Genomic DNA, 26,857 nt, shown 5'->3' on the forward strand with positions numbered 1-26,857 from the left:
GTTCAGAGATGCTCTTCTGCTTCAAGGTTTGGTGTGTTGTGTGTTCAGAGATGCTCTTCTGCTTCAAGGTTTGATGTGTTGTGTGTTCAGAGATGCTCTTCTGCTTCAAGGTTTGGTGTGGTGTGTGTTCAGAGATGCTCTTCTGCTTCAAGGTTTGGTGTGTTGTGTGTTCAGAGATGCTCTTCTGCTTCAAGGTTTGATGTGTTGTGTGTTCAGAGATGCTCTTCTGCTTCAAGGTTTGGTGTGTTGTGTGTTCAGAGATGCTCTTCTGCTTCAAGGTTTGGTGTGTTGTGTGTTCAGAGATGCTCTTCTGCTTCAAGGTTTGATGTGTTGTGTGTTCAGAGATGCTCTTCTGCTTCAAGGTTTGGTGTGTTGTGTGTTCAGAGATGCTCTTCTGCTTCAAGGTTTGGTGTGTTGTGTGTTCAGAGATGCTGTTCTGCTTCAAGGTTTGGTGTGTTGTGTGTTCAGAGATGCTCTTCTGCAGACATTGGTTGTATCGAGTGCTTATTTGAGTTACTGTTGCCTTTCTATCAGCTGGACCAGTCTGGTCATTCTCCTCTGATCTCTGATATCAACCAGGCATTTTCTCCAACAGAACTGGATATTTTCTCTTTTTCAGATCATTCTCTGTAAACCCTAGAGATGGTTGTGCGTGAATATCCCATTAGATCAACAGTTTATGAAACACTTAGACCAGCCCGCCTGGCACCAACAACCATGACACGTTCAAAGTCACTTAAATCAACTTTCTTCCTTATTCTGATGCTCAGTTTGAACTTCAGCAGATCGTCTTGATCATGTCTACATGCCTAAATGCATAGAGTTGCTGCCATGTGATTGGCTGATTAGATATTTGCGTTAACCAGCAGTTGAACATGTGTACCTAATTACAGATTCCTCCCTAGTTTACACAGAACATTTACAGAAACCAGCTTTAAAAAAAATCAAAATAATTGTCACAGTTATGATGTCACAACAATACGATCATTAACATATGACCATCCCCTTTTCATATAGACACCTATTCAGTATTCAAAAAATTCTGGTCTTCATGTCAATCAACACTGTGAAGATTCCAGTACCGGAGCTTTTTTGCTGCTAAAACATTGACTAACATTAAATGTTGACTTATAATGTGTCGAATATGACCCCTTTAAAAGCCATCTGCTCCTTTAAATGGTTCCTAATTCATTTATTTTGGTCAATATGAGCTTCTGTGTGCCGGTAACTGTGGTGATTATAGTGAATTATGCCTTATGTTTGTATGGCGAGAGCAGCTGAATAAACATCTCAGTGCCAGAGAGAGAAGTGGATGACTGTGGGGGGTGGGGTGGGGGGCATCCCCACTCATTTGACGCCCAATTGAGCACTAATTACCCAGACTCCTCTCCTCTGCTTTGTAGTCGTCTGGGCTCAGTGAGTATGGAGAGGCACTCACAGACTGGAGTACAATGCTTTATTTTTCTTTATTCCTGAATGCTTTTTATTCCACCTCCAACACAGTACAAAGTCTTTGCACTTTTCATTTTTATTTCGGTTTTGCACAAAAGCAACACCAGCTTCACTCCATCGAACTACAAGTTATTTTACCTCCACTAATGCATCTCTGCGTGAGGCCAAACAATCTACGGGACGAGCAGTTCCCGAAGAAACATTTGTGGAAGAAAAAAAGCATTTTGCACTATTCATTACAGTCGTATTGTTTACAGGTCGTTCGTGTCACGCTGAGATGATTGCAGATGTGGAATAAACGTTCTTTCTCCATCCAAGAAAAATAGTAAATAGCCTATTAAGACCCAGATGATGGAGTATACAGTGTAGATTAAACAATGCAAAATTAACCTGAAAAACATCTAGAACTGTCTGCATGGATATAGGCCAGTGGAATAACCAACATTTTTAAGGTTAAAGCTGGTTTGTAGTTAGCATGACAATTCAAGCAGTGACAGGAGCGTCCTGCAGTGTGATATGATTTACTTCATGTAAAAAAAAAAAAACCTTTATGATCTTGTATAATATATTCATGCATTTTTTAGTGAATGTATTTACCTAATTTTAATACCTGCTAAGGACCAGATTGATTTTTTTTTGATAGCCTGATTACAAAAACAAAAGTCTCACCATTAATATGTCTCAAGCACACAATTATGATGTTCTTAATATAATTTTATGTCGCCTATATGACAGACTTGTGCTTGCACTTAAACACATTTTCCATTTTTGAAGTGATCCCAATCATATTTTAAGCAATTCAAAAGCATCATGTTGAACAGTGCACATCTGAAGTGTCTCAGCTGAAGGAAATAATCCATTATTTATCCGCTTTAATATATCGGCCAAATTTTATTTTTGAGCTGATAATGATAACATAAAAAAATTAACATATATTGGCTGATGCCGATATGGTTGCCAATATATCATGCATCCCATATATATATTATATATATATATATATATATATATATATATATATATATATATATATAGCACTTAAACTTTCTTATGATCTTAAAAACCTATTGATCTAAAGCTTTATGCTTAAAAAGCATGATATTAGTTTTGCAGCTATATAAATTGTGCCTAAATTTAAATATATAAAGATGTAAAGACATACAAATCTTGCTGGTTAAGCTAGTTGGGAGGAAGTGTGACCAGCCATGCCATTCTTTTCAACAGCCGAGTGTTGCTTTCTCGAAGCTAAGGACTGTTATTTACTCATAACCCACGTTATTTGTAGCAAATAGCTATCAAGAGTTTTGCAATAGCTTTCAGAGGATTAGGATCCGGTTCTGGTTCTTGTCTTTTTTTGTGTGTGCAGAAATTCAGCGCGTGGAGAAGTATATTTGAACAACGATGTTCATATCTCCCCGGCACACATTTGTGTTTCCACACCATATCAATGGTTTTACGCGCTTATCCCAGTTTAGTCAGGAGTGGCGTTTTAACACAGCACAAACATTACCGAACCCCTTCGCTTTCCAGTGTTTTGCCTGGGCTTAGGATGTGTGTATCCAGAAAGGATCACATTGGCTAAGGTGGTCTAAAAGCAGCACACACCTCTCCAAATACAACTGAGCTTTAAAAACTTCCCCCATAAAGGCAAACGGCCTCAATAAAACAATATTTCCAAAGATATGGCTATATCATCGTGCAATTTAGTGCTGTTAACTCACATTGACGTGATTGGAAATGCAAACCGTTTTTTTTTTTTTGGTGGTGGTGGTGGTGGAAACATCTCTGTGTAATTACCAGGCCAAGCCGTTATCAGTAACGTGTAAGATATTTCATGCTCCATTTCACGTCCAAAGTGTAAAGAATTGAGTCTGTCATCTTTTTAATCTTGTATTTGAACACCTATTTCCCTTCCCTCAGGATAGTCTGAAAATGAAGCCAAGGAACTGCAGAAATGAGACATGGAGAAGTAGACCTTGAAGTGTCTGAACACACACACACACACACACACACAAACACACACACACACACACTCACACACACACACACACACACACAATGATCTTATTATAGACTACACAGCAAAAACAACAGATTTTATGAGTAATTTTGTCTTCATTCCAAGTAAAAATATCTCACTCTCCTTACACAAGATAATTGTATTTGAGAAGAATATGATATTAAGATTCAAATTAGGTGTATTTTTCTTTTCCCACCGGCAAATTGTTTTCTTATGCTTTACACCTCAAGTACGGGTAAATTTGTACTTAAAACAAGAGAAGGGTTGGTTTGGTTACACTATTTCCATTGTACACTTTCGACATTCTATTGACTATAATTAACTTTGCAACTACATGTCAACGAACTCTCATTAGAGTATTAGTAGACTGTTAGGTTAGGGTTCATATAAATCAGGGTTTATAGGGTCAGGATTGGTAGAGTAGGTTTCCATGTAAAATTCTTCATTGCTATGGAGTTGCCAGGGTGTTCTGGGTGGTTGTCAGGATGTTGATATGCATTTGCTAAGCATTTTTGTGTGGTTGCCAGGATGTTGCTATACAGTTGCTAAGTTGTTTTGGGTGGTTGCCAGGGTGTTGCTATGAAGTTACTAAAGTACAGTTACTAAAGTAGTTGTAAAATTACTTACAGTCAGCAGAATATATGTTGATGGAGCATCAAAACAAAGTGTTAGCAGATATTATGCAGACAGTCTAATAAAACTCTAATGAGAGTTCAGATATTCATGCAACCAAATATTCTGGGGGCAATTACATTTTTGTGAAAATTATCAAAAACGCTGATGATGTGTTTCACAATGTGTTTTCATTTTTATTTTATTTTATTCTGGCGAGGAAAGAGTTAAAGACATTATTGTGTCAACTGAGAGTAAACTAAGTAGACCTTGTGATTAATTATTTTATTGCATTATTTTTTATGATTAATTGCACTAAACTAACTTTAAATCACTAAATTAACTTCTTATATCAACAGCCATAAGTATATTCTCTTATGCAGTTTGATCTCAAATAAGTTGATCTTGATTTATATCTAACTTCAAAGTGTGAAGCTTGGAAATTTTATTTTCTATTTTATTGTAATTTTAATTAATTAAATAAATGAATGGTCACAAATAATAATGTATATGTTTAAACGGGTTGTTTCTACATATTAGGCTGAGATACAAGAAAGCTTTTTAACATACAGTAGAACCTCATCAGCACTGTATGCTTAATAGTTTTACTCTAAAATAAGACAAAAATACAGATTAAAAATGTTTTTGAAGTGCATTTTAAAGATACAGAATCACGTGTCCTCATGTTTTTGCATCTTTAGTGTTTCTTACCTTCGCAGTGTTTCCCATCACCTTTGTATCCTGATTTGCAGATGCATTTGTATGACTTGAGGGTGTTCTGACAGATGGCATCTATACTGCAGCTGTCCAGGGCCTCGGCGCACTCGTCCACATCTGCTGAGAGAGAAGGAAATCAAGAGGCTTAGAAGAGCTTGGGCACGCTCTATTTTGAGAAATACCGACACATGTTTTTGCCCCGGGCAGGTACATAGAAACACTCAAGCGAAAACTTGATGATCCAGCATGCAAGAACAGTAAAGTGACAACAAATTAATTGTACAATTCCACCAGAAAAAACATGTTAGAGGTGAAGAGACAACAATACAGCATCTCCAAACCAGACCTGAGCACAAAACCGAGCTGTTCCCAGTCGAGACGTCATTTTTCTTCAGCATCTCATATTCCTGTGACCTCTGGGATTAAAGCCAAACCCAACATTTCCCGCACAGGGATACTTCACCAGCGCTCTGGCATTTCCTGCAGTTGAGTTGGTGCTACGCATCGCTTTGACTAAACCGTAACAACAAAAATACATTCTGTCCTCATCAAAGGGCAATAAGGTTGCCATGGTTACCCTACCCTACTCTTTTTCTTCAGAAAATATACTAATCTAATTTGAAATCTACCATGTTGTGCTGTTGCAATCCATGACAGAGTTAAAATTAGATCTTTATGTTTTCCGAACAAAAAGAGTGTTTTTATTCATGTAACATTCAATAGGATGATGCTAGGGTGCTGTGGGTGGTTGGCAAGGCATTGCTTTACAGTTGCTAAGGTGTTCTGAGTGGTTCCCAGGGTGTTGTTATGCAGGTACTAATGTGTTTCAGGTGGTTCCAAAGGTGTTGCTATGCAGTTTTTGTTGCCAGGGTGTTACTATGCAGTTGCTAAGGTGCTTTGTGTACTTGCCAGGATGCTGCCAAGCAGTTACTAAGGTGTTGTGGGTGGTTGCCAATGCATTGCCATGTACAGTAGTTGCTAAGGTGCTTCGAGTAGTTGCCAGGGAGTTGCTATGCAGTTGATAGGGTGTTCTGGGTTGTTGTCAGTATGTTGCTATGCCGTTACTATGGTATTTTTAGTGGTTGCCAGTACATTGCTATGTACAGTAGTTGCTAAGGTGCTTTGAGGGATTGCCAAAGAGTTGCTATGGAGTTTCTAGGGTGTTCTGGGTGGTTGCCAAGATGTTGCTATGCATTTGCTAAGCATTTTTGTGTGGTTGCCAGGATGTTGCTATGCAATTGCTAAGCATTTTTGTGTTGTTGCAAGGGTGTTGCTATACAGTTGCTAAGTTTTTTAGGTGGTTGCCAGCATATTGCTGTACAGCTACTTACGTTTTTTGGTGGTTGCCAGGACATTGCTATGCAGTTCCTAAAATGCTTTGGATGGTTGCGGGGCATTGCTATCTTTCAACAGTTTCCAGGATGTTCTGTGTGATTTCTGTCTGGCCCAAGTCATACCACCCTGCCATAAATCGAATTGTGCAATAAATTCGAATAGCTCTTTGGCAAATATGCATTGAACACGAGGGGGTGTTGTGTAAAATCAAACTAAACTACAAAACTGTTTGGGCGCTGGCTGGAAAACAAAGTGATTTCACATGGCATCAACAGTCAAATCTGTCTTTCTCCTTCTGGAGTCTATCACAATACAGTTCTGTCTCATTGCTCTTGTCTTCTGTGAATGCAGTTCACAAAAAACAGATGCTCATCAAAGCAGGAGACTGCTTATTACAGGCTTAGAGGTCCAACAATCCTGAACCAGTTTCCACAGTGTCTCCTCGAAGCTGCTGGTAAGAAACGACAACCGTTTAATTTGAACACTAGTACTGATATCTCATCAAGCTGAAACCGCTCACCCATCCACAGTTTTCACTCTAGAATCCACAGATGTCTCTCACTTCGTCTAAAGAATTCATTACAAATGAGAAAATCTCTTTGCTGAGGCTGCAGGAAAGCGGTGGATGTTCCTTGTGGTGGCATAAGTCATTGAATTACTCACATGCTGTTTACAGTACAAAGCTTTTAGGGGTTTAGCACAGCACCCAGAGTGCTTGTTCATTTACTGAAGTGTCTTTACTCTGCTGGAAAAAAAAGTAACCGGATTTTTCTTAAGAGCCCTAATACTATAAAACATACAATTCATCAGACCCCATGCTGAGGCCAGCTAAAAGAAGGAAAATGATGCATTCAACAACATTTGAAGTCAGAAACCCATTAGTCCAAATGCACAATCCTGGAGGAGACCATGACCTAATGCACAATACACGTAGTCTATATGATTTATGCACAATGTCAAGTCTTTTTTAATCCATATAAGTGCTTTGTGTGAGGACTAGACTGAAATGAAAGTCATTATTCCACTATTCAAAGCACAAAAATAAAAATGTTTCCCAATTCAGTTCAGTAACGACACATGCAAGTACCAATGCCATTTGGCATCATCGACATCAAATATGGCATGGAGCTTCCACACACCATTTTTTTTCCACATACAATGTTTTGCTGGATGTTTTCAGTGAATAACGTCTTACATTTCTATCTGATCACACAAAGCTTGGAAAAGTAAGTGCAAATGGAGTCAAAAAGACTGCTTTTTAATTTTTATGTGAACTATTCATTCTGAAAATGTCAAGTATATACTCAGCAAAACACCAAAGCAGAGGACTGATATATTATCATATCGTTCACCCAATCTTAAAATGCACATAAAAAAAACACTGCTTGCAGCTCAACAATATTGCTTGGTTGGATACAAAATGAATACCAATAAAAGCTCCTTTACTGGGGAATGGCAATTTAGCCGCGGCTAATGCTCCAGTGTGAAAGAACAATGAGTTTTTACACGTTAGCAAATGAGAAAACAGACTATAACGTCAAGGTCAGACCAATTCAACCCTCCAATAGCTGGAAAATGAAAAGTCATTTGTTTAGTGGAGAGAGCTTGGAAACTCCTAAATGATTTCAAAGAAAAATTAAGTGATTACAACCTCATTTCACATGCAAACCAATTACCCGCAATCCAATCCCCACACAACACAGATTCATTAGTCATCATAATCATGCTTATACAATATAGAAATAGTCAAAATCACATTTTATACAACAGAACTGATGAGATCATGGTCATTATAGCATCCAGCATGGTGTAGTTACAAAATCTACCAGTAGGGGCAAACTGAACCAGTCAAACCGTGTCCCCTGACCCCTTGATTCCGCCAGTGAAAACTTTAGCCAATCATAATCAATCAGATTCACTGACCACAATCACACGTCCTCAACAGAGCCAATCAGATCCATTACCCACAATCACGGTCACACAGCAGATCCAATGAGACCAATTAGCTGCAATCACGCTCGCACGGCAAAATCAATCAGCGTCTCCATTCAGTCCCAGAAGAAAACAGTTTTTCATGTAATAAAATGGATGAAACAGACTCCTTATTACTGCTAAATCAATCACAGAGTGCTCTAGTGGTTGTAAACCCAAATGCTGTTTTAGAGAGAAAATAAACATGTCACTGTTAATCCGTCTATGAGTTTAGAGAAGCCTTCACGGCGCTCTGGTATTTTAAGAGATGCATGATGCCAAACCATTTTTCTGGCTGTTTTGTTCTTTCTTTTGTGCGTTTCAAACTGGAAACAACACACCAAGGCTGAGATTTAGGAAAGAGACGCTGATTACATTGATCGAAATAAAGACAATATGTGGTCTGGGAAGGTTTTTAAAGGGATAGTTCACACAAAAATGAGAATTCTGCCTACATTTATTCACCTTTGTGTTGGTTTCAAACCTACATGCATTTTTATTCTTGGCACGTTCATGGGAGTAAATGTATGGAAGCTTGTCAATTCTGACTTTATAACACGCAATTGTGAGTTTATCTCACAATTCTGACTTTATAACACGCAATTGTGAGTTTATCTCACAATTCTGACTTTATAACACGCAATTGTGAGTTTATCTCACAATTCTGACTTTATAACACGCAATTGTGAGTTTATCTCACAATTCTGACTTTATAACACGCAATTGTGAGTTTATCTCACAATTCTGAGAAATAAAGTCAGAATTGCGAGATGTAAAGCCGCAATTGTGAGATAAATAGTCGCAATTATCATTTAAAATGTTTTATTCTGTGGCGGAAACGAGCTTCCATATAAATGAGAGAAGTCAGATTCATCAACAAATAATCATTTTGAGTTTGATCTTTTATAAGAATCAGTTAATCTGGTTTATATCTGAGTGATTTGTTAAAGGAACACGCTGACTTTTTGGGACTTCAGCTTATTCACCGTATCCCCCAGAGTTAGATAAGTCCATACATACACTTTTAATCTCCGTGCATGCCGTAACTCTGTCTGACGCACCCACCGCTAGCCTAGCTTAGCACAAAGACTGGAGGGAAATGGCTCCAGCTAGCATACTGCTCCCAATAAGTGACAAAATAACAGCAACATTTTCCTAATTACATGTTGTGATTTGTATAGTCACAGTGTGTACAAATAACAAGGTCACAGGAGACACAGCCATCTTCTAACCGTATACATACTGGGAACTATATTCTCAGAAGGCGAAGCAATGCTACTTGGGCGGAGTGATTAACGCAACACTCTGAGCGAACTTTCGTCTCCTCACCACGGGGCGTCTCAGGCGCTGCGAGCAAATCACTCCACAGAAGTAGCAGCGCTTCACCTTCTGAGAATATAGTTCCCATGTTGCCATTATTTTGTCACTTATTGGGAGCAGTATGCTAGCTGGAGCCATTTACCTCCAGTCTTTGTGCTAAGCTAGGCTAGCGGTGGGTGCGTCAGACAGAGTTACGGCACGCACGGAGATGAAAAGGGTATGTATGGACTTATCTAACTCTGGGGGATACGGTGAATAAGCTAAAGTCGAAGTGTTCCTTTAATGATCGTCCACCAACTCAATGGTTTAGTTGCATTTCCACGACTTCAGAAGACTCATTTTTGAAGCTTGAGATGTTTCCTATTGTGCTATGCTGAAGAATGAAAGTCATACAGATATGAAACAACACAAGAATGAGTAAATGCTCATTTTGGGGTGAACTATCCCTTTAAAGAGCTCAAACTGATGACGAACATGTTTGAACAATATTTTGTAGATTGTAGATTCAAATTCAGCTTCTCTATCACAAGTCGTCAACAACTTTTCCAAACGTGTCAAATGTTGTGAAGATCCACATTATTTCCCCATACTTCAGAGAGATTTGTGTGCTCCACCAGAACATAAAATGTCTTTATTACTTTGGCTAACATGAAAGTGACTTGAATACTTTCCTCCGTTGACCTAGAAACATAAACCTTTAAGAATCCTCAATAAAGTATTCACGGCTGCTGTAATCTTTCTGTGTAACTGAACTCTCTGTTTATGAGATTTTGTTTCCACTAGCAACACATCTGAGGATTCGACTCGAGAGCTTGAGACTTGCATTTCTTTTTTTTGTAACTAGCCAAGAGCTAGCCGTTAGCATTACCATTCATCTCAATTGCAGCTTCTCAGCTAGCTTTCTCCCAAGTCAAAAACATAAGCTGAAAATACCATGTGACTCAGTGAAAATATATTATATATATAAAATATTTTATTTAAGTGAAAATATCACTTTAGACTCAGAGCGCAGGAACATTATGTCATGACAAAACTGACAACACCTCAAGAACACATTTTTAAATAGAAAGAATATTAAATAGCACACTACTCGTATTATTGCTCTCATATGTTTATTTATGGCATAAACAGTACGAGAAGTATGCAAGCATGTTATCACGAATTCAGACAATCTTGAGCTGAGATGTCCAAAGAAAGAAGAAAAAGATCAATTCACACGTTTCAAGTCGAATCTAAATATTTGATGTAAAAGTAATTAGAAATGTTCCTTTGCAGACTAACTGAAATAAAATAAATTTAAGCGGAAGTAGTAAAATTACATAAAAAAGCTGAAGTGTAAAAATGTAAAACAAAATAAAAATACAATAAAATTAAACAAATTAGAATAAAAAAAAATATATATTTTTTTAATAAAATATAGGCTAACATAACCAAATAGCCAAAAATCAACATAGAATATAATAAAATATTCAAAAATAAAATTTGAAAAAAATCAACAAATATCAAATTAAATTAAATATTAAAAAGCAACATAAAATATAATAAAATAAAATAATTAAAATCTAATTAGAAAGCAACATAAAATATATAAAAATAAATATTTAAAAACTTTACAAAAGCAAATTCATTTAATATGAAAACTGAAAATATAAAAAATAAAGCCAATTCTAAATATTATTAAATACTATAACAGCATATAAATAATACTAAATTATAAATACTAAATTAACAGTTGTTTAATGAAAGTGAATGGTGTTTGCACCGTAAAAGCACCATGTATCATAAAGTCAGGCTTGCGGTGTATTTCTCCATTTTTAAATTGGAAGAATTTCTTTTCACTGGTTTAAGGGCCTTCAGAAAAAAAAATGGGCACTAGTAAAACATTTACTAACATATGCAATGTATACATTTTGCCTTTGGCAAATGCTTTTACCCAAAGCAACTTACATTGCACTAAAGCTACAGTATACATTGTTTTAGTTCATGCATTCCCTGGGAATTTAACCCATGATTTTTGCGAATTTTAGCCTCTATATTCTTATGCATTAGTTGTATATATGATATGATTGCAATACAGTTTGTCAGAACTGTGTTTGTCAATAGAGACCGATGGTGTAGTACTGGCATCTGCCAGTGGGGGATAGTGAGCTCATGCTCCCGAGACAAATCTCGACTGACTCCTTGAAGTTTTAAAGTTTCTTTGAAAGTGTGGTTTGTGTATGTAGTTTTTTCTGGATGTTGTGCTCACTGGGCAGTTTATTTAGACGTACGGACTCACTAAAGGTGTGTAGTTCAAACACATGGCGATGTTTGCTCCCAGTCAGATCCTCAGTGTTTGTGCAAGCCCCGCTTTACACACGCCACAGAAATAATCTCAGAAGCACACAGCACAAATTCTACATGTGAAACTTTGTGAATAATTCATAATATAGTTTTCCATTTACTAAGATATCATTGTTAGTATAGGTAAACTTTATGAAATTGTTTTAAAGAAGAATAAACTTGAATGTACGTTTTGTGAAGAAACACAAGTGGTGCTTGCCTGTGCAATATCGTCAACGCTTGGATGTTGTGGGTGGTTGCTAGGGTGTTCTAGGTGGTTGCTAGGGTGTTCTAGGTGGTTGCTAGAAGAGTATTTGGAGGCAGAATATAGTCAAAATAGTTAATAAACCTAATACACATTACAAAAGAGTTAATATACCTAAGCATTACCTGATCACATGTAAATTACTATACACCACAAATAGTTTTTAAATTGAGCTGGAACATTGGACAAAATCCTTTTTTTTTTTTTTATTAATTATTTTTTTTTATTAAATAAAATATTAAAAAGCAACATAAAATATAATTAAATATTTTTTTTTATAAATTTACAATACAAATACAATCAAATTTGAATGCAACATAAATTAGAAAAAAAAAAAAATATTTTTTAATATATTTAAAATATTAAATGAAATAACAAAACTATTTAAAAAGCAATATAAAATGTAATAAAATAAAACGCTAAATATTTGAAAATAAAACATTTTAAAGCAACATAAAATAATTAAATTAAATTAAAAACAAAATAATTAGAATAAAATAAGAAATATTTTTTTTTTAAATAAAATATAAAAAAATGAATAACTGCATCCTGGTCAGTGCAGTAAACCCAAAGTAAAATATGTCAGTAATACTGTACTAGTGTATGAAGTAATGTCTTCAGTTAAGTGATCCAAATTCAGAGCTAAATCCAAAAGCATCCCGACCACTTCACACTCACTCTCAGGTGGTTCCACCAACTAAATCAATATTATGTTAGCAAGTGGACCTAACTTTGCCCTCACAAGTTTGGCAGGCCGAGCTGGTGCAAAGCCAGATACAGTAGCGCCGGGACAGCCTCTCGTTTCTGGCCAAGCATCCGTTAGCATGTGGCGGAGCGATGTTTGAGCGAGAGAGGTGTTGGTTGTGTGAGCTGGCAGGCCGTCACATGCGAAGCCAGCACAAAGTCTTCATCTCATGGGCTATTAGGCGACGCACAGACGGGACGAAAGAAAAAAGGGTGTTGATGAAATGCAGACGTCAACATTAGAGCAAAATTTAGCATCCTCCCCCCGCCGTCTCTTCCCAGATCGCCTACATCTAATGAAGGAACTCACTGTTTGTCCTCCGAACAGCTCGTAAAAGAAATATCGCCTGCTTCTATTTGTGCCCGGCGTCCTCGGCGCGCTGGAAAAGCCGTGTGTGTGTTACTGTAAGCGCTGAGTGATGGTGGCTGTCTTCAAACAACAACAGCGGTCATTTAAAGCTCAGAGTTTATGAACTGCTGAAAGTGCAGTGCAGTTGACCCGTCGCTTAAGCCTTGGCTTAAAGGGATAGTTCAGCCAGAAACAACAATTTATGACTTACTTTCTTCTATTCTTTCATTCTTCTTTGTAAGTAGTACAGGGAAAGTCAATGGGGTCCAATGTTATTTGGACCCTAATGCTCAAAATAATCAATTGGTTTGAGTAGGACAAACTTAAATTAAACTAATTAGTTCAGTCAAATTCACTTTTATGAGTATTTAGCACTTTCTTTTTCTTTTAAGTTTACAGAACTGATATATTTTAAGTTAGCTGAACGGTTTCATTGTTTCGAGTTTTATGCAATTATTTCTTTTAATTTAGACGAACTTAAGTTTAACTGAAACGGCTGGGATGTCTATTTCCCAGCATGCTTTGCCGATGGCACTCGAAAGGGAGAGTAAATGCTAAAATTAAGTGTAATATAATGTTCGTTTGTGCAAAATTAATGTTAAGTGAGATTTAGTAGTGATTTTGTTATGCTAATTTAGAAGAATTTCTGTTAATGTTGGTTTTAGGATAGTTACCATCATGGTGACAAGTGGCGCATGAGCTTAATTTGAGAGCAAATATTACCTTAATTTAGCAAGTGCTTCTGTATAACATACTATTGCTAATATGTTAACAAATTAGAATGTTAGCAGATTAGCTTGTTAAAGCTAGCTAAGTTTATACTAATAAAAGTGTTCACATTGAGATTACATGAAAATTTTAGGTTAATGAATTAGTGTAATCAAACATTTCAAGTTAAGAATAATTAAAATGTATAAGTACAAAATAACATTCTGCTAGTTCTGCTTTCTTAAACTTTGAATATTATAAATTTGAGGCAATTGATTGGCTTAAATGTTTTGAGTTGTCAACTTATTCGGGTTTACAGTGTTCTTTAAAATATCTACTTTTATGTTCAAGAAGAAAAATAATGTGGTGTAGGTTTTGAAACTATTTTTACAAATTGATAGTAAATTTCACCAAAAATTACAAAGAAACGGCAAGTAACATTGAATTAAATGTGGAATTTTGAAGTAGAAAATCTGAAATTGTATTCTTTGCAATCTTTGTTTTATATACAACTTTGAAAAATAATTTGTTTACAATGTTTAGGTTTGGAACAATTTATGTTGTTTTTTTGTTGTAATAATTAACTAATACATGTTAATACTTAGTTTAAGCAAGTTAACAAATGGAACCTAACCTCCGCCACGGAATAAAACAATTTAAAAGATAATTGCAACTTTTTATCTTGAAATTCGGACTTTTTTTCTTGTAATTGTGAATTATAAAGTCAGAATTTTGAGATATGAAGTCAGAATTGCAAGATATGAAGTCAGAATTGCGAGATATAGTCAGAATTGCGAGAAAAATGTCAGACTTGCGAGATATAGTCAGAATTGCAAGATATAAAGTCAAAATTGCAAGATATGAAGTCAGAATTGCGAGATATAGTCAGAATTGCGAGAAAAAAGTCAGAATTGCGAGATATAGTCAGAATTGCAAGATATAAAGTCAGAATTGCGAGATATGAAGTCAGAATTGCGAGAAATAGTCAGAATTGCGAGAAGTAGTCAGAATTGCGAGATATAAAGTCAGAATTGGGAGATATGAAGTCAGAATTGCGAGATATAGTCAGTATTGCGAGATATCAAGTCAGAATTGCGATATAGTCAGAACTGCGAGAAAAAAAGTCAGAATTGCAAGAAAAAAGTCAGAATTGCGAGAAATAAACTTGCAATTGCAACACTTTTTATTTACAACTTTATTGTAAAGTGTCACTATTATTTCGCTAAAGAAAAATGGGGGATAAAAATGCTTTGCAATGTCACAGTTCATTCCCCGAATCCCGCCAGAAATATCCAATCAAAATCTTACCACTTTATGAGCACATTTTACTGAAAAATCACAGAAATCTACAGTTGATTCCTTTGAGATGTTCCGTAAAGCTTGTCTGAGTTTGCAACACTAACACCTCACGAAGGCTAAATGCATTTAACTCAAAATGTGAAACCCGCACATTTTGTTCAGTCATCTAAGACTAGTCTAGACAGACTAAATAGACGTCTACTTGCATTTAAAATACTGCTGTTGTATGAAAAACCAGCCAATGGGAAACTGGTACGATTGAAATTACACAGAGATTAAATTTTGCAGTGCAGGCAAAACGCAAATGACGTGATGCTGATATGGCAGTTCATAACCTTTCATCACAGACAGGGAAAGTTTGTGATCAAGCTTTTCTCAGTCAGAATGAAAGCAGCCTGTTAACAGACGAATTACGTGTCGGTCGGGGTGGAGGTTCAGGGTTGGCAAGAGGACCTGCTAAAGGTTGTCATCTTTTCACCAGCTCATAAAACTGCACTCAGTGCCATTGGCCCGGTTTGGAATAACTCAGACCGATCCAAACGGAGCTCAACTTGTTGTTAAAGGGACAGTTCACCCAAAAATGAAAACTCTGTCATCATTTACCGATCACCCTCAAGTTGTTCTAAGCCTGTATGAATTTCTTTCTTCTTCTGAACACAAAAGAAGATATTTTGAAGAATGTTCATCATAACCAAACAGTTGATGGACCCCATTGACTTCCTAATTATTTTTTTCCATACTATGGAAGTCAATATAAACACGTATAATAAGCTGACCATAGTGGATCAGGGTAAGACAAGCATTGATGATGTATTGATTATGTACATTTTCTTCATAAAAAAATAATAAAAAAAACCTACATATGGTGGTAAATGGACTGCATTTATAGCGCTTTCACAGACCCAATGGCCACCAAAGCCAGCCATGCAAGGCGCCATCCAGCTCGTCGGGAGCAGCTGGGGTTAGGTGTCTATAGATAAAAATCATATAGTGTATCTTTAACTATTATAACCCTGCCTTAAGGCTGTGGCTAAAAGCTTTTTTTGCTACATTACTTGCTATTGATAGTCAGTCCAGTGCCAGTGATCATTTGTCAATCATTGTGATCAAGTGCACATTTGCTAAAAGCCAATTTTTTAGGCGTACCCTGCATGACCTCAAAGCTAACAGGCCAATTTAACACCAATTTCGATTTGAGAGGGTCTTAAAGAAGTCAACTTTTCGATCTATAGAGAATATCAATTGTGGGGGAAAATGCCACCTAAGTGGGCTTCAGAAGAACTGTTTCAATACATACTTACAGTTCACAAATTGCTGAGCGGCTGACGTGAACGTTTTTCTAAAAAGTAACTTCAATGGCTTCAAGGCCGGCTGAAATCAGCGAGTTAATCAAGGTGGTATCTTGTTCTAGAACAGTTGTTCTCTGACTCTTAAAGCCATTCAAGTGTAGTTGTTCTCCTCTTTTTGAGTGCAAGCTGACTGAGAGCTTCATAAGGCCATATTTTAGGTTGTGCATTGGAGCCTTGGATCCATAAATCTATTTTACAATTTTATATAAAATGGAAGTTATCAATCTAAATAAATTTTTAACAAAGTGGCAAACCCTATTCTAGAACAAATGCACATTTCTTAATGAATACAGATTACTGTTCTAAATCTCATTAACTTACTCAGTGATTCATTTTTATAATCAACATTAGATTCATTAATTTACTATATTTAAATACAAGCTCTGCTTTCTGAAGCAGCAACCAAACCAACCGACCCAACAATTGATTCCATTACATTAACGTTGCTAAGATAATATCGCTATACTCTAATAAGCATAAAAATACACACACACACACACAAATATTGGGTAAAATTTAACATTTTGCACAGTTTGCATCGTGCATTGCAGATGCATTTAGGTTATGCATTAAAGTCTTAGATGCACAAATAAGTAAAAATGTATATAGATTGAAAGTTATTTATATTGCGAAGAAATAGCAATTTAAATGTAAATGTTCTTTTTTAATAATGTAAAGTTGCATGCCACTGTTCTAGAACAAACACACCATCCCAGTGTTGGTCTCTTCAGTTCATTCATAAGCCGTATCATCATACTAATAACATAAACTGCCAGTATTTAGCACTTCATCGTAACTTTGATGTTTAATGCGTGCTCAGACAAAAGTCTGACTTTCTTTCCACAATCTCCAAGTGTAAGAAGAACGTTATCTTTGACAAAATCTCTGATCGCTATCTCACGGCCCTCGAGGCACATCCGACAGACAACGACGAGCAGTGCCAAAACACAGACATGAAAAGAGTCCATGTCTTGAAAGAGCCAGAGGATGTTTCATCAGAGGTGAAGAACTACATCCAGACAGACTGAGCGGATCATAGAGCGATAATGTCACCGAATGCAGTGTCGAGGCGTCAACAACACACATGAAATGCTGATTGCAAACTATTTTACTTCCGTATCTGACATATTTCAGAGTGAAACTTGATATGCAATAAGACAAATAGTCTGCACTCTGGAATTTATTGGGTCATGCACAATAAAACCAGGAGCCTCATTTAAAAAGATGTGCATCTAAATCATCCAATATGTGAATGAGCATGTCATTGCAACTGGTGGGTTTAATATATTTGCCTATCAGGGTCATTTGTTTGCCTAGATTTTAAGATATGTTATTAGATTTTAAGAGCCAAATAATAGTCATATCATGTAGTGGGCTTTAAAAAAAAATAATGAAAGATCACGGTTCTTCAATTGCTCAATGCAAAACAATCATGACTGTCTTGACAAGATTTTTGTAATTCAATAAACTGCATGTTACTCCTTTAGATTAACAAAATTATTTACACTTTCTGTAACAAATTGTATGCTCACACACACACACACACACAAATGTTTGCATGCACTACAGATAATCTCATATGGTTAAAGAGAATGCAAATGAAATGCAAGTTATATATTCATTATGAATCTTTGGCTCATTACATAAAATTTTGGCAGGTGAGATGTGAGCATCGTACAATTTCACAGTGTCTGCCAATATGCAGACTAATGTATTCAACTCATTAACATTAGCATTAGAATTAATTTATTTAAATGAATGTAAATACTGTGTGTGTGTGTGTGTGTGTGTGTGTGTGTGTGTGTGTGTGTGTGTGTGTGTGTGTGTGTGTGTGTGTGTGTGTGTGTGTGTGTGTGTGTGTGAGAGTGTGAGAGTGTGTGTGTGTGTGTGTGTGTGTGTGTGTGTGTGTGTGTGTGTGTGTGTGTGTGTGTGTGTATAAATAAAAGCAGCATCCAAACTGACATTTGCTAAGCTAAAATCAGTACTCTAATAAGCATACCAATATATATGTAGAACACACAAATATAGGCAAAGTATTCACTTAAAATAAATTATTTAAACTACTTTTTTGTTCATATTTTACTTTTTATTGTTTAACATGTTTCTAAGCTAATATTGTAGTACTCTAAAGAGCTCATTTCCAGGAAGGAAATCTGCAATGCTGCCCTACAATTTGTGGTGAAATAAGGTATCTTAGGAGGCAGCATAATGATACGGCCTACCTTTAAAGTCTTTAAATGCCTATGGTGCCTTAAACCGCCGCCTATGGAGTAGGATTTGACACTAAGATTTGGAAACAGGTGATGTTTAACTGCATCAGTAAGAGTTTCCCGGTCTTTCCCAGGGTCTCCTCTTATGGCGTCGGGGAACGTCGTGCCGTCTTGGTGCGAGCTGGCAGACGACAGCTTCATTTTCACCACAGCTGAATTCGTGGAGTGTTTTTCCATTACCGAGCAGAATAAAGCATTTCCTTTCATTCATTTACTGCAGTCTCTGAAGCTTGGACCGGCTCCCCGGAATGTAAACACATGCAGTCTGTAAACAGACTCACACAAACACACACTCGCTCAGATACACACACAAACACACATCCATCTTGCTGTCCTACAACAACATTGTCTGCATTGTGCTGTTTTGTGTTCGCCATCTGAATTACCCTCAAAAACACTGATGAATTAATACGACATTGTGCATAATTTGGTCGATATGTAGTTTTAAATAATTGTTAATTATGTTGATCTTGTAAAAATGAGGTCTGCAAGAAGTGCAGATTATAAAGTTGATGCAAGTTTGAATCTGTCTCAAGTCAAATCCTCATGCATCACTTTCTGTCTTTTCTTTAAACCCGATAAATAAGAAATAAATAAGCCAAAAACCAGTAAATGATGCTGAATATGCAAAAATATGTTTTGTACAGCGATTCAAATTAGAGCTGTGTTGACATTGACAATATGGATGAATCAATTTGAATGGATTTTCATTTTGATGAACTGATTAGATAGACTTCACTAAACATTGTCGCAACAAGTCGCAATATGTTTTGTTCTTTGTTAGTTATGATATGAAACAAAGTCCCAGCTTTCAAATTGTGTCACTTTTTATTATGAAATTCAAACAATATTGAATAACCGTTTTGGCGCTTTTTAATGTGGCCTGACAGATCGAGATCGCTGTATGCGCACGTGATGTGAACATATAGTCTCATCCGCTTAACTAGGCAACTAGCAAGTCTTTGCTACTTATTAAATCACGAAATAAACCAGAATGAGCATCAAAAGGTATGTTGAAAGAGTACAACTTACCGTAATAATGAATCAGGTCTCATGTAGGCTAATCACTCAATCGAGTAGCTGCGTTTCGACCGCGAAAAGAGCGTTTAAACAACAGGCCAATGTCACGTGATGATACGTTACCTCAGAAACGCTATTCAATGACCAGAAGCCATAACCAGAAAATCGATAGTTAGCTAGAAAATTAACTCTAGGTAGGAGCATTTTGATGTATGTCTCATTTATGGTATGTCTAAATAAATCTATTATTAAAAGTGTTTACAATCACTGTTTAAATGGTTTAAATTTCGACGTGGAAACATAATTACATCAAGTTGATATAAAAGCTGTCTTAAATGTAATATGTTTGCATATTGACTTACAACTATATAATGTAAACAACCAAAATTAAGCTTTAATCTATTTCCTTGGACATAAAGTTCCTTGGAATTCATAAAAACTAGTTAAATCAACATTTCCTCTCTAGAGATCCACTAACAAAAAATATATATTTTTTTACCAATGCAGTATGATGGTTTTTAAAGCATTGTAATACAAAGTACTGTTTAGAATACCTTTGATTATGATTTAAACACTTTATTTAAATCATTGTACTACCATTGCCATTGTATTACCACTGGATACTCGTCACATCGTTCACATATACTGAATCGAATGAGCTAAACTAAAGCCGTGAGCTTCTATAACCTATGTTACTTTAAACACTGACCACCACCTAGGCATCAATATGCCTTCCCAGAATGCTTTGCACCTGAATCTGTTTCCTAAAATCCAAAAGTCTCATGTTTCAGCTCCATCTGGTCAAAAAAAAAAAAAAGAGGGTACAAAACTTTTGAATCCCAGAAGAGTAACATTGCAGACGTAATCTGAGGCATGCTGTTTATATTACGACGCAATAAATAAGTGTGCTTTTGGAGAGGCCGAGGTCAGCAGGGAGAATCCGGATGCTTGTTTGCGTTCAATGACGCTTACAGTACAAATGAGGTGAAAAAGAAAGGAAGATGAAGAAATGTTGAGCTTTTGGGCCATTGTAGGTGAATATTTTGACTTTAGATGTACCTTCACAAAATCTTCAATACTGTTCATGGAAACACAAGCTAAGATCATATATAATATTGCAGTGTCAAGATATATAATGACAGAATAATTTAGATTTTCTTTTGCTACACAGTACTCGTATGATGTACGAGTTTAGCAAAAACACTATGTTAAATATCTAAATGTTTGACTTTAAAGCAAAAAACAGTGTTAATTGATTATAGCTAAATTATTACTTCTGAAAGTTTACTTGGCCTTAAATCTGAAAGGAGCAAGAGCTAAATTGTAGACACATTTTTGCCAGCTATATGCAGTTCAAAGTAAAATAAATCCAGTTTTTCAATCTCACTTAATTATTTTCAATAGCCCATTACTGTTGTGCAATTCAAAGTCCAATTTAGATTATGATAAACATACATTCAGTCAGGTGTGCCCAAATGTTTAACCAAGAGATTATATGACACTCATCAGTGGTTTTGATTTATTAAAGAATAAGAAAGATTGTTATTTCTTACCATCTACATCCTAAATAATGATGGGTTGTTTCAACCCATGTTTGGGTCAAATATGGACAAACCCAAGCGTTGGTAAATATTTTAATAAATTGTAAACACAATGGATGTGTGTGTCCATATTTGACCCAAACATGGGTTGAAACAACCCAATTTTTTAGAGTATAGATGATTGACAACTCAACAGACCATATTCATTCATTCAGTAACGATGCAGTGTTAAACAACCAGCCACTATAGAGTACTCACAATCACATCGAAATGAATGCAGGACTACATGTACACGGTTAGCGTGTTCTTGGGAATCGAGACGGCATTAATTTGATGTCATGAAGGAAAATGTGAGTCAGAGGTTTTTTATACTGACATTGCGGCTGCTCAGCCCTCGGCGCCCGAGTCCTGATATCGATAAATGCGCCACAACAAATGGAAGGAAGTCTCATGAAAAGAATTAATTCCCTTGAGCGGGAACAATGTGTTGCAGACCTACAACAGAATTAAAATGAATACAAGCAGCCATTGTGCAGCTGCTTCTAGAAATGTTGATGTTTCTGGGAATCACAAAAAGGCTCTACAGGAATATATATAATACAGTGAAACCTAAATGTATTCAGACACCTTCAACATTTCTCACATTATAGTTTAGAAAATGGTAATAAAATATGACAAGAACTCAGATTTTTTAAATCAGTAGTTACTGTCTCACAAATTAATTATGTTGAATATCTGTCAGCTGTTAAATTTAACTACACAATTAGATAATACCAATTTAGCTCAACCAATTACTAAGCAATGCTGCATTTTGTTCAGTCTGTGGTGTAAAAAGGTCGCATTAGCAATTAAAGAAAAACACTTAAGCAATTTTTGGTCCCACATTTTACTGGTAGTCACTGTATGAATACTTTTTTGGTATAATATGTCAGTTTATTTTATTTTACTATCCTCACTTACATAAATGAACTATAGTGTCCAGCACACACTAGTAAAACAATATCAGAAATTGTATATCTGGTGTCTGAATAATTTTTGGTTTGACTGTGTCTATATATATATATATATATATATACACACATCAAACTCTTGTTAAATATAGATTCTCCTCATGTCTGTCATTCCAGTGGTATAATCCCACTCTGTGGCAGACATCACTGTGAATAAGCCTGCGCTTTGCTCCAGCAGCTCTGCTTGTGTTTTGTTAACAGCAGTGGGATTATCACGAACACCCCTGTGCAAACAGAGCCGGTACCTGCAGGCCCGCTGACGGACAGCCCATTCAGATCCCGTCTGAGGACACGGCCATCCGTGGCAGGAGAGAAAAGCCTCATTAAAGGGAACGAGGCTGGATTTCGTATCCACTCTCACTTAAATCCGTTCAGGGTTGTGACTAGTTCTGGCTGAGAGTTTATGTTCACCACTAAATGAAGGGATGTTCAGACAAGGTGAGCGAGGAACGGCTGTTTCCTTCTTAATTCTGTTCACGGCTTAAAAATTTGACAACCAAAACACCCTCTTTCTTCGCACTGTCTATCTGCGTATATTATGCATACTGTGGAAACTAGCTTCCAATTCTTGGCTATTTTTTATATTTTTAAGAGATTGATCAACGCTGCCCAAAACTGAAGTAGTCGTTCTGTCTATAGCAGCAGTTCTAATACGCAAAGTCTTGTATATTAACAGTGCATTTAAATTATTTAGTAAATGCAAATTTAATGATGACAAATGAATTTTCCACAATATGTACTCAAAATTCACTTAAAGCTATTTTAAGACTGTGCATATTTGATAGATGGATGGATGAAGGATGGATGGATGGATGAAAGATGGATGGATGGATGGACGGATGGATGAAGGATGGACGGATGGATGGATGAAAGATAGATGGATGGATGGATGGATGGATGGATGGATGAAAGATAGATGGATGGATGAAGGATGGATGGATGGATGAAAGATAGATGGATGGATGGATGGATGGATGGACGGACAGATGAACGATGGATGGATGGATGGATGGATGGATGGATGAAAGATAGATGGATGGATGAAGGATGGATGGATGGATGAAAGATAGATGGATGGATGGATGGATGGATGGACGGACAGATGAACGATGGATGGATGGATGGATGAAAGATAGATGGATGGATGAAGGATGGATGGATGGATGAAAGATAGATGGATGGATGGATGGATGGACGGACGGACAGATGAATGATGGATGGATGGATGGATGGATGGATGAAAGATAGATGGATGGATGAAGGATGGACGGATGGATTGATGAAAGATAGATGGATGGATGGGCGGGCGGGCGGACGGACGGACGGACGGACGGACGGACGGATAGATAGATAGATAGATAGATAGATAGATAGATCTACATCCTGCAGTTAGTTCTCTCACTTCGCTTTAGAAGCTCTTCACTGACGCAGTTCATCTCAACATCAGGTTTCTTAAATATCTCCCTCCCGGCCATCGCCTCTCCCTCATCACACTCTCACAGGAAGGGTCCAGAATGAAGTTTTTCCGCACCTGCCGTCGGCAAGTTTAGTGGGACTACTTATAACTGTTAAAAAGGGTTATTGTGTGCACATCCCACCTTCTGGCAGGTGCTGGACAAAAAAGGACTACTAAAATGAAAGGATTGTAATGTCCGCAACACTGCTACTTACTCCCATATTTAATAAAAAAGGCAACGTTTCGACCCTACTGGGTCTTCTTCAGGCAAAAAATGTAACTACTTATCACTGGTCATGAAAATATTTCATTATAGCATTTAATCCCTATGGCAGAGATGCAAAAAACCATCATATTCTAGTGAAACATCACATTATAAAACATCAGAACACTAAGGGGAATCTTTAATTTACCTCATTTCAAGTGTACAATATTTAGCATAAATACATATTTCTTTTTCCGTATTTTTATGGGGCCTTTATCTTAGCCTTGTGTTAACTGCTCTCCTGCCACTGAGACGCTTAAAATAGACGCCTGTCTGAGACACTCAGGATTTTACACGTGCATGTGAAGATTCAGCAAAGCACGAGGTGCAACACTGACGAGTTTTGTTGAGAACGTTCAGAATATCATATGTTTCTTTGGAACGCTCTGGCAAGGCTCTCTCAAAGTTAAGAACAAACGTTCCTCCGGTAACATTTACAGAACATTTGATCTAGTATTTAATAACGTTAGCACAAAAATACACCATTCATGGAACGTTCATCTAATGTTTGTTTTTTTATGTTATACTTGTTACTTTTGAATGTTCTCTTAACATTCTGAAACATTCCTACAATGTTTGCAAAATGATCAAATGGAATGTTCCATTAAACAACGTTTTTAGAATGTTTCAAAAACGTCCAGTTTTAAACGGTCAGTGAACGTTCCGAAAACATAACTAAGCAAAACATACTTAGAGAATATTTTTGTTTGTTGGGTATATATACATTTTTTTACTTATCCTAAACTGAACTCCTAAAACGGAACAGAACGCACAGTGTTAAAAACACAAAACGCGGTCGTTTAATGCATTAATCCAACTCTCTTTTCACCATAAAAGGCTTCAATTAAGCTGCATTTCCTCCCTCCTCATGTGACATTGACACGTTTAACTAGGAAGGCATTCACGCGCTCTCGCTAACACCTACAGATGTGGTCTCCACACTTCCTCTGAAGCTGACCGCACCATCAGTGTAAACTCTTAATGATCTAAACCCAGCAGTGTCACTTCTGGCTTAGTAATTGTACGTTAGAGCGTAAAGCGCACACAGGCTATGTATATACCTCCAGCCCAACCCGCTAATTAGCGGAGGCATGTTTGCTTTCCTTCTGTCTGCTAACGATGCCTTCGACGAGGAAAAAAACACCCGTCCTGACTGCTAACAGTCACCAAACATTATACAGTATCAGAGAGAAAAGCTGTTCCACTCCAACTGCCTTTCATTTGAAGAAATACGCTGAACTCTTCATGATATCGTGTCTTAACACTGAGGTAAATCATTTCATTAAAGGGATACTTCAGGATTTAGCATTAAGCTTTGTATCAGTAGAAAACCTGTAGTATTTTCAAATTACCGTGCTTCCCTCCCTCATATCCCCCTGAGACGAGAGATTTTGTATTTTTTGTCTGTAAAAAATCATCCGATGACGCAAAAATCGTCATTTTGTGTCATCGGAGGCTTTTTTGGCCAGAGGCTAAAGACTACAGCCAGTAGAAGGCGCTAGATCCGCATGTTTTCAACCCGGACTCGAGTACGGTTCGCGCGTGCGCATCCAAGTTCGGAAGACAGCGTTCACATAATCCAAAGCGAACCAAACTCCGATGTCATTTGAACCCGGGTGCGCACCAAAAGTGCTAGTGTGAAAGCGCCCTTAGACACATGAACAGTAAACATACTTTGCCATGCGGCCAACTATAAACGCTGCCTCAAAAATGCACACTCCACTTTGGGACAAAAATGGAATATTGAGAGGAAAACTGGTGAGAGACTTTCTGGATTGTGGGTTAAATGGAGAGAAAGTGAGGCATTTGTGAAAAAGACAGATAAGAATAGAGACTTTTACAACCTTTAAACAACAAGGCGGGAAAAGACTGGCTAGATGCATTAAACAAAAAAGCCCAAAACCAGCTACATCCACAATAAAACTTCAGCAAAGCCACAATAAAACAACTACAATTTGAAACAAACTGTATACATGAAATAGCTTATAACAACCACCAAAGTCTCATTTCGCCAAAACAGAGACACAATATTGCAAATGTCAGTTTTTCTGCCATTGCTTTCGATGGAATAGTTGTTTATATGAACTTTGCCTGAGATGCTTCTCCTGAAAGAAAGAAGTAAAAATTGGTGTCAAATATATATAAAGGTGAATGTTGATAGGATTTGGTGAGAAATACTGAGATCTCTGACTTCTGATTGTTGAGTCTTTTTCCTCAAGAGGAAAATTTGAAAAGCAGAAAAAGTTTGTTGTGTAATAGGAGAAAAGGCTGCGGTATTAAAGATCTCAGTGTTTTTTCTTTCCGATTGATGGCTCAGATATGTTGTTTTTGCAAGGATTTGATGATAAATCTTTGAAGGTGACAGTGAAATTACATTTGATTACAGATTTAATGTCTCAGCAAATCCGAGCCTAATTTGAGACATTGAAACCTCCTGTGAAACTCTAGAAGAGAGGTGTGTGAGAATACCGGGGTGTTTTTCCTCAAGAGAAACATCTGAGAAGCAGGAGAGATGTCAATCATCCATCTCATGCAGTCTGGGAGAAAACACTGAGACATTACTGAGATCCCGTTGTTTTTTCTGTCCAAAGGTATGTTCAGATCAATTGTTTTTGGAAGAATTTGATGATATACTTTTGATTCTAGATTTTGGTGTCTTGGCAAATAAGCACAGTTTGAGACATTAAAATGTCCTCTGAAACCCTAAAGGAGACAAACACACTCTTTTAACCCATGAGAAACATCTGAGAAGAAAAAACAACTGAGGCATTACTGAGGTCTCAGTGTGTGTGTGTGTGTGTGTGTGTGTGTGTAGGTGTGTGTGTGTGTGTG

At 36.8% G+C, this 26,857-nt stretch overlaps 1 protein-coding gene across 2 annotated transcripts in view; it reads right to left on the minus strand.

Moving 5' to 3' along the window:
• The window catches only part of scube3 (signal peptide, CUB domain, EGF-like 3), a 128,194-nt gene that overhangs the window by 95,235 nt on the left and 6,102 nt on the right, over positions 1-26,857 (minus strand). For both annotated transcript variants that reach the window (XM_079588685.1, XM_079588684.1), the window contains exon 2: positions 4,796-4,918. In XM_079588685.1, the coding sequence (XP_079444811.1) occupies positions 4,796-4,918 (123 nt within the window). The remainder of the gene's footprint in view (positions 1-4,795; positions 4,919-26,857) is intronic.

Source organism: Phoxinus phoxinus, assembly GCF_949152265.1.
Source record: "Phoxinus phoxinus genome assembly, chromosome: 18".
Taxonomy (NCBI): Eukaryota; Metazoa; Chordata; class Actinopteri; order Cypriniformes; family Leuciscidae; genus Phoxinus; species Phoxinus phoxinus.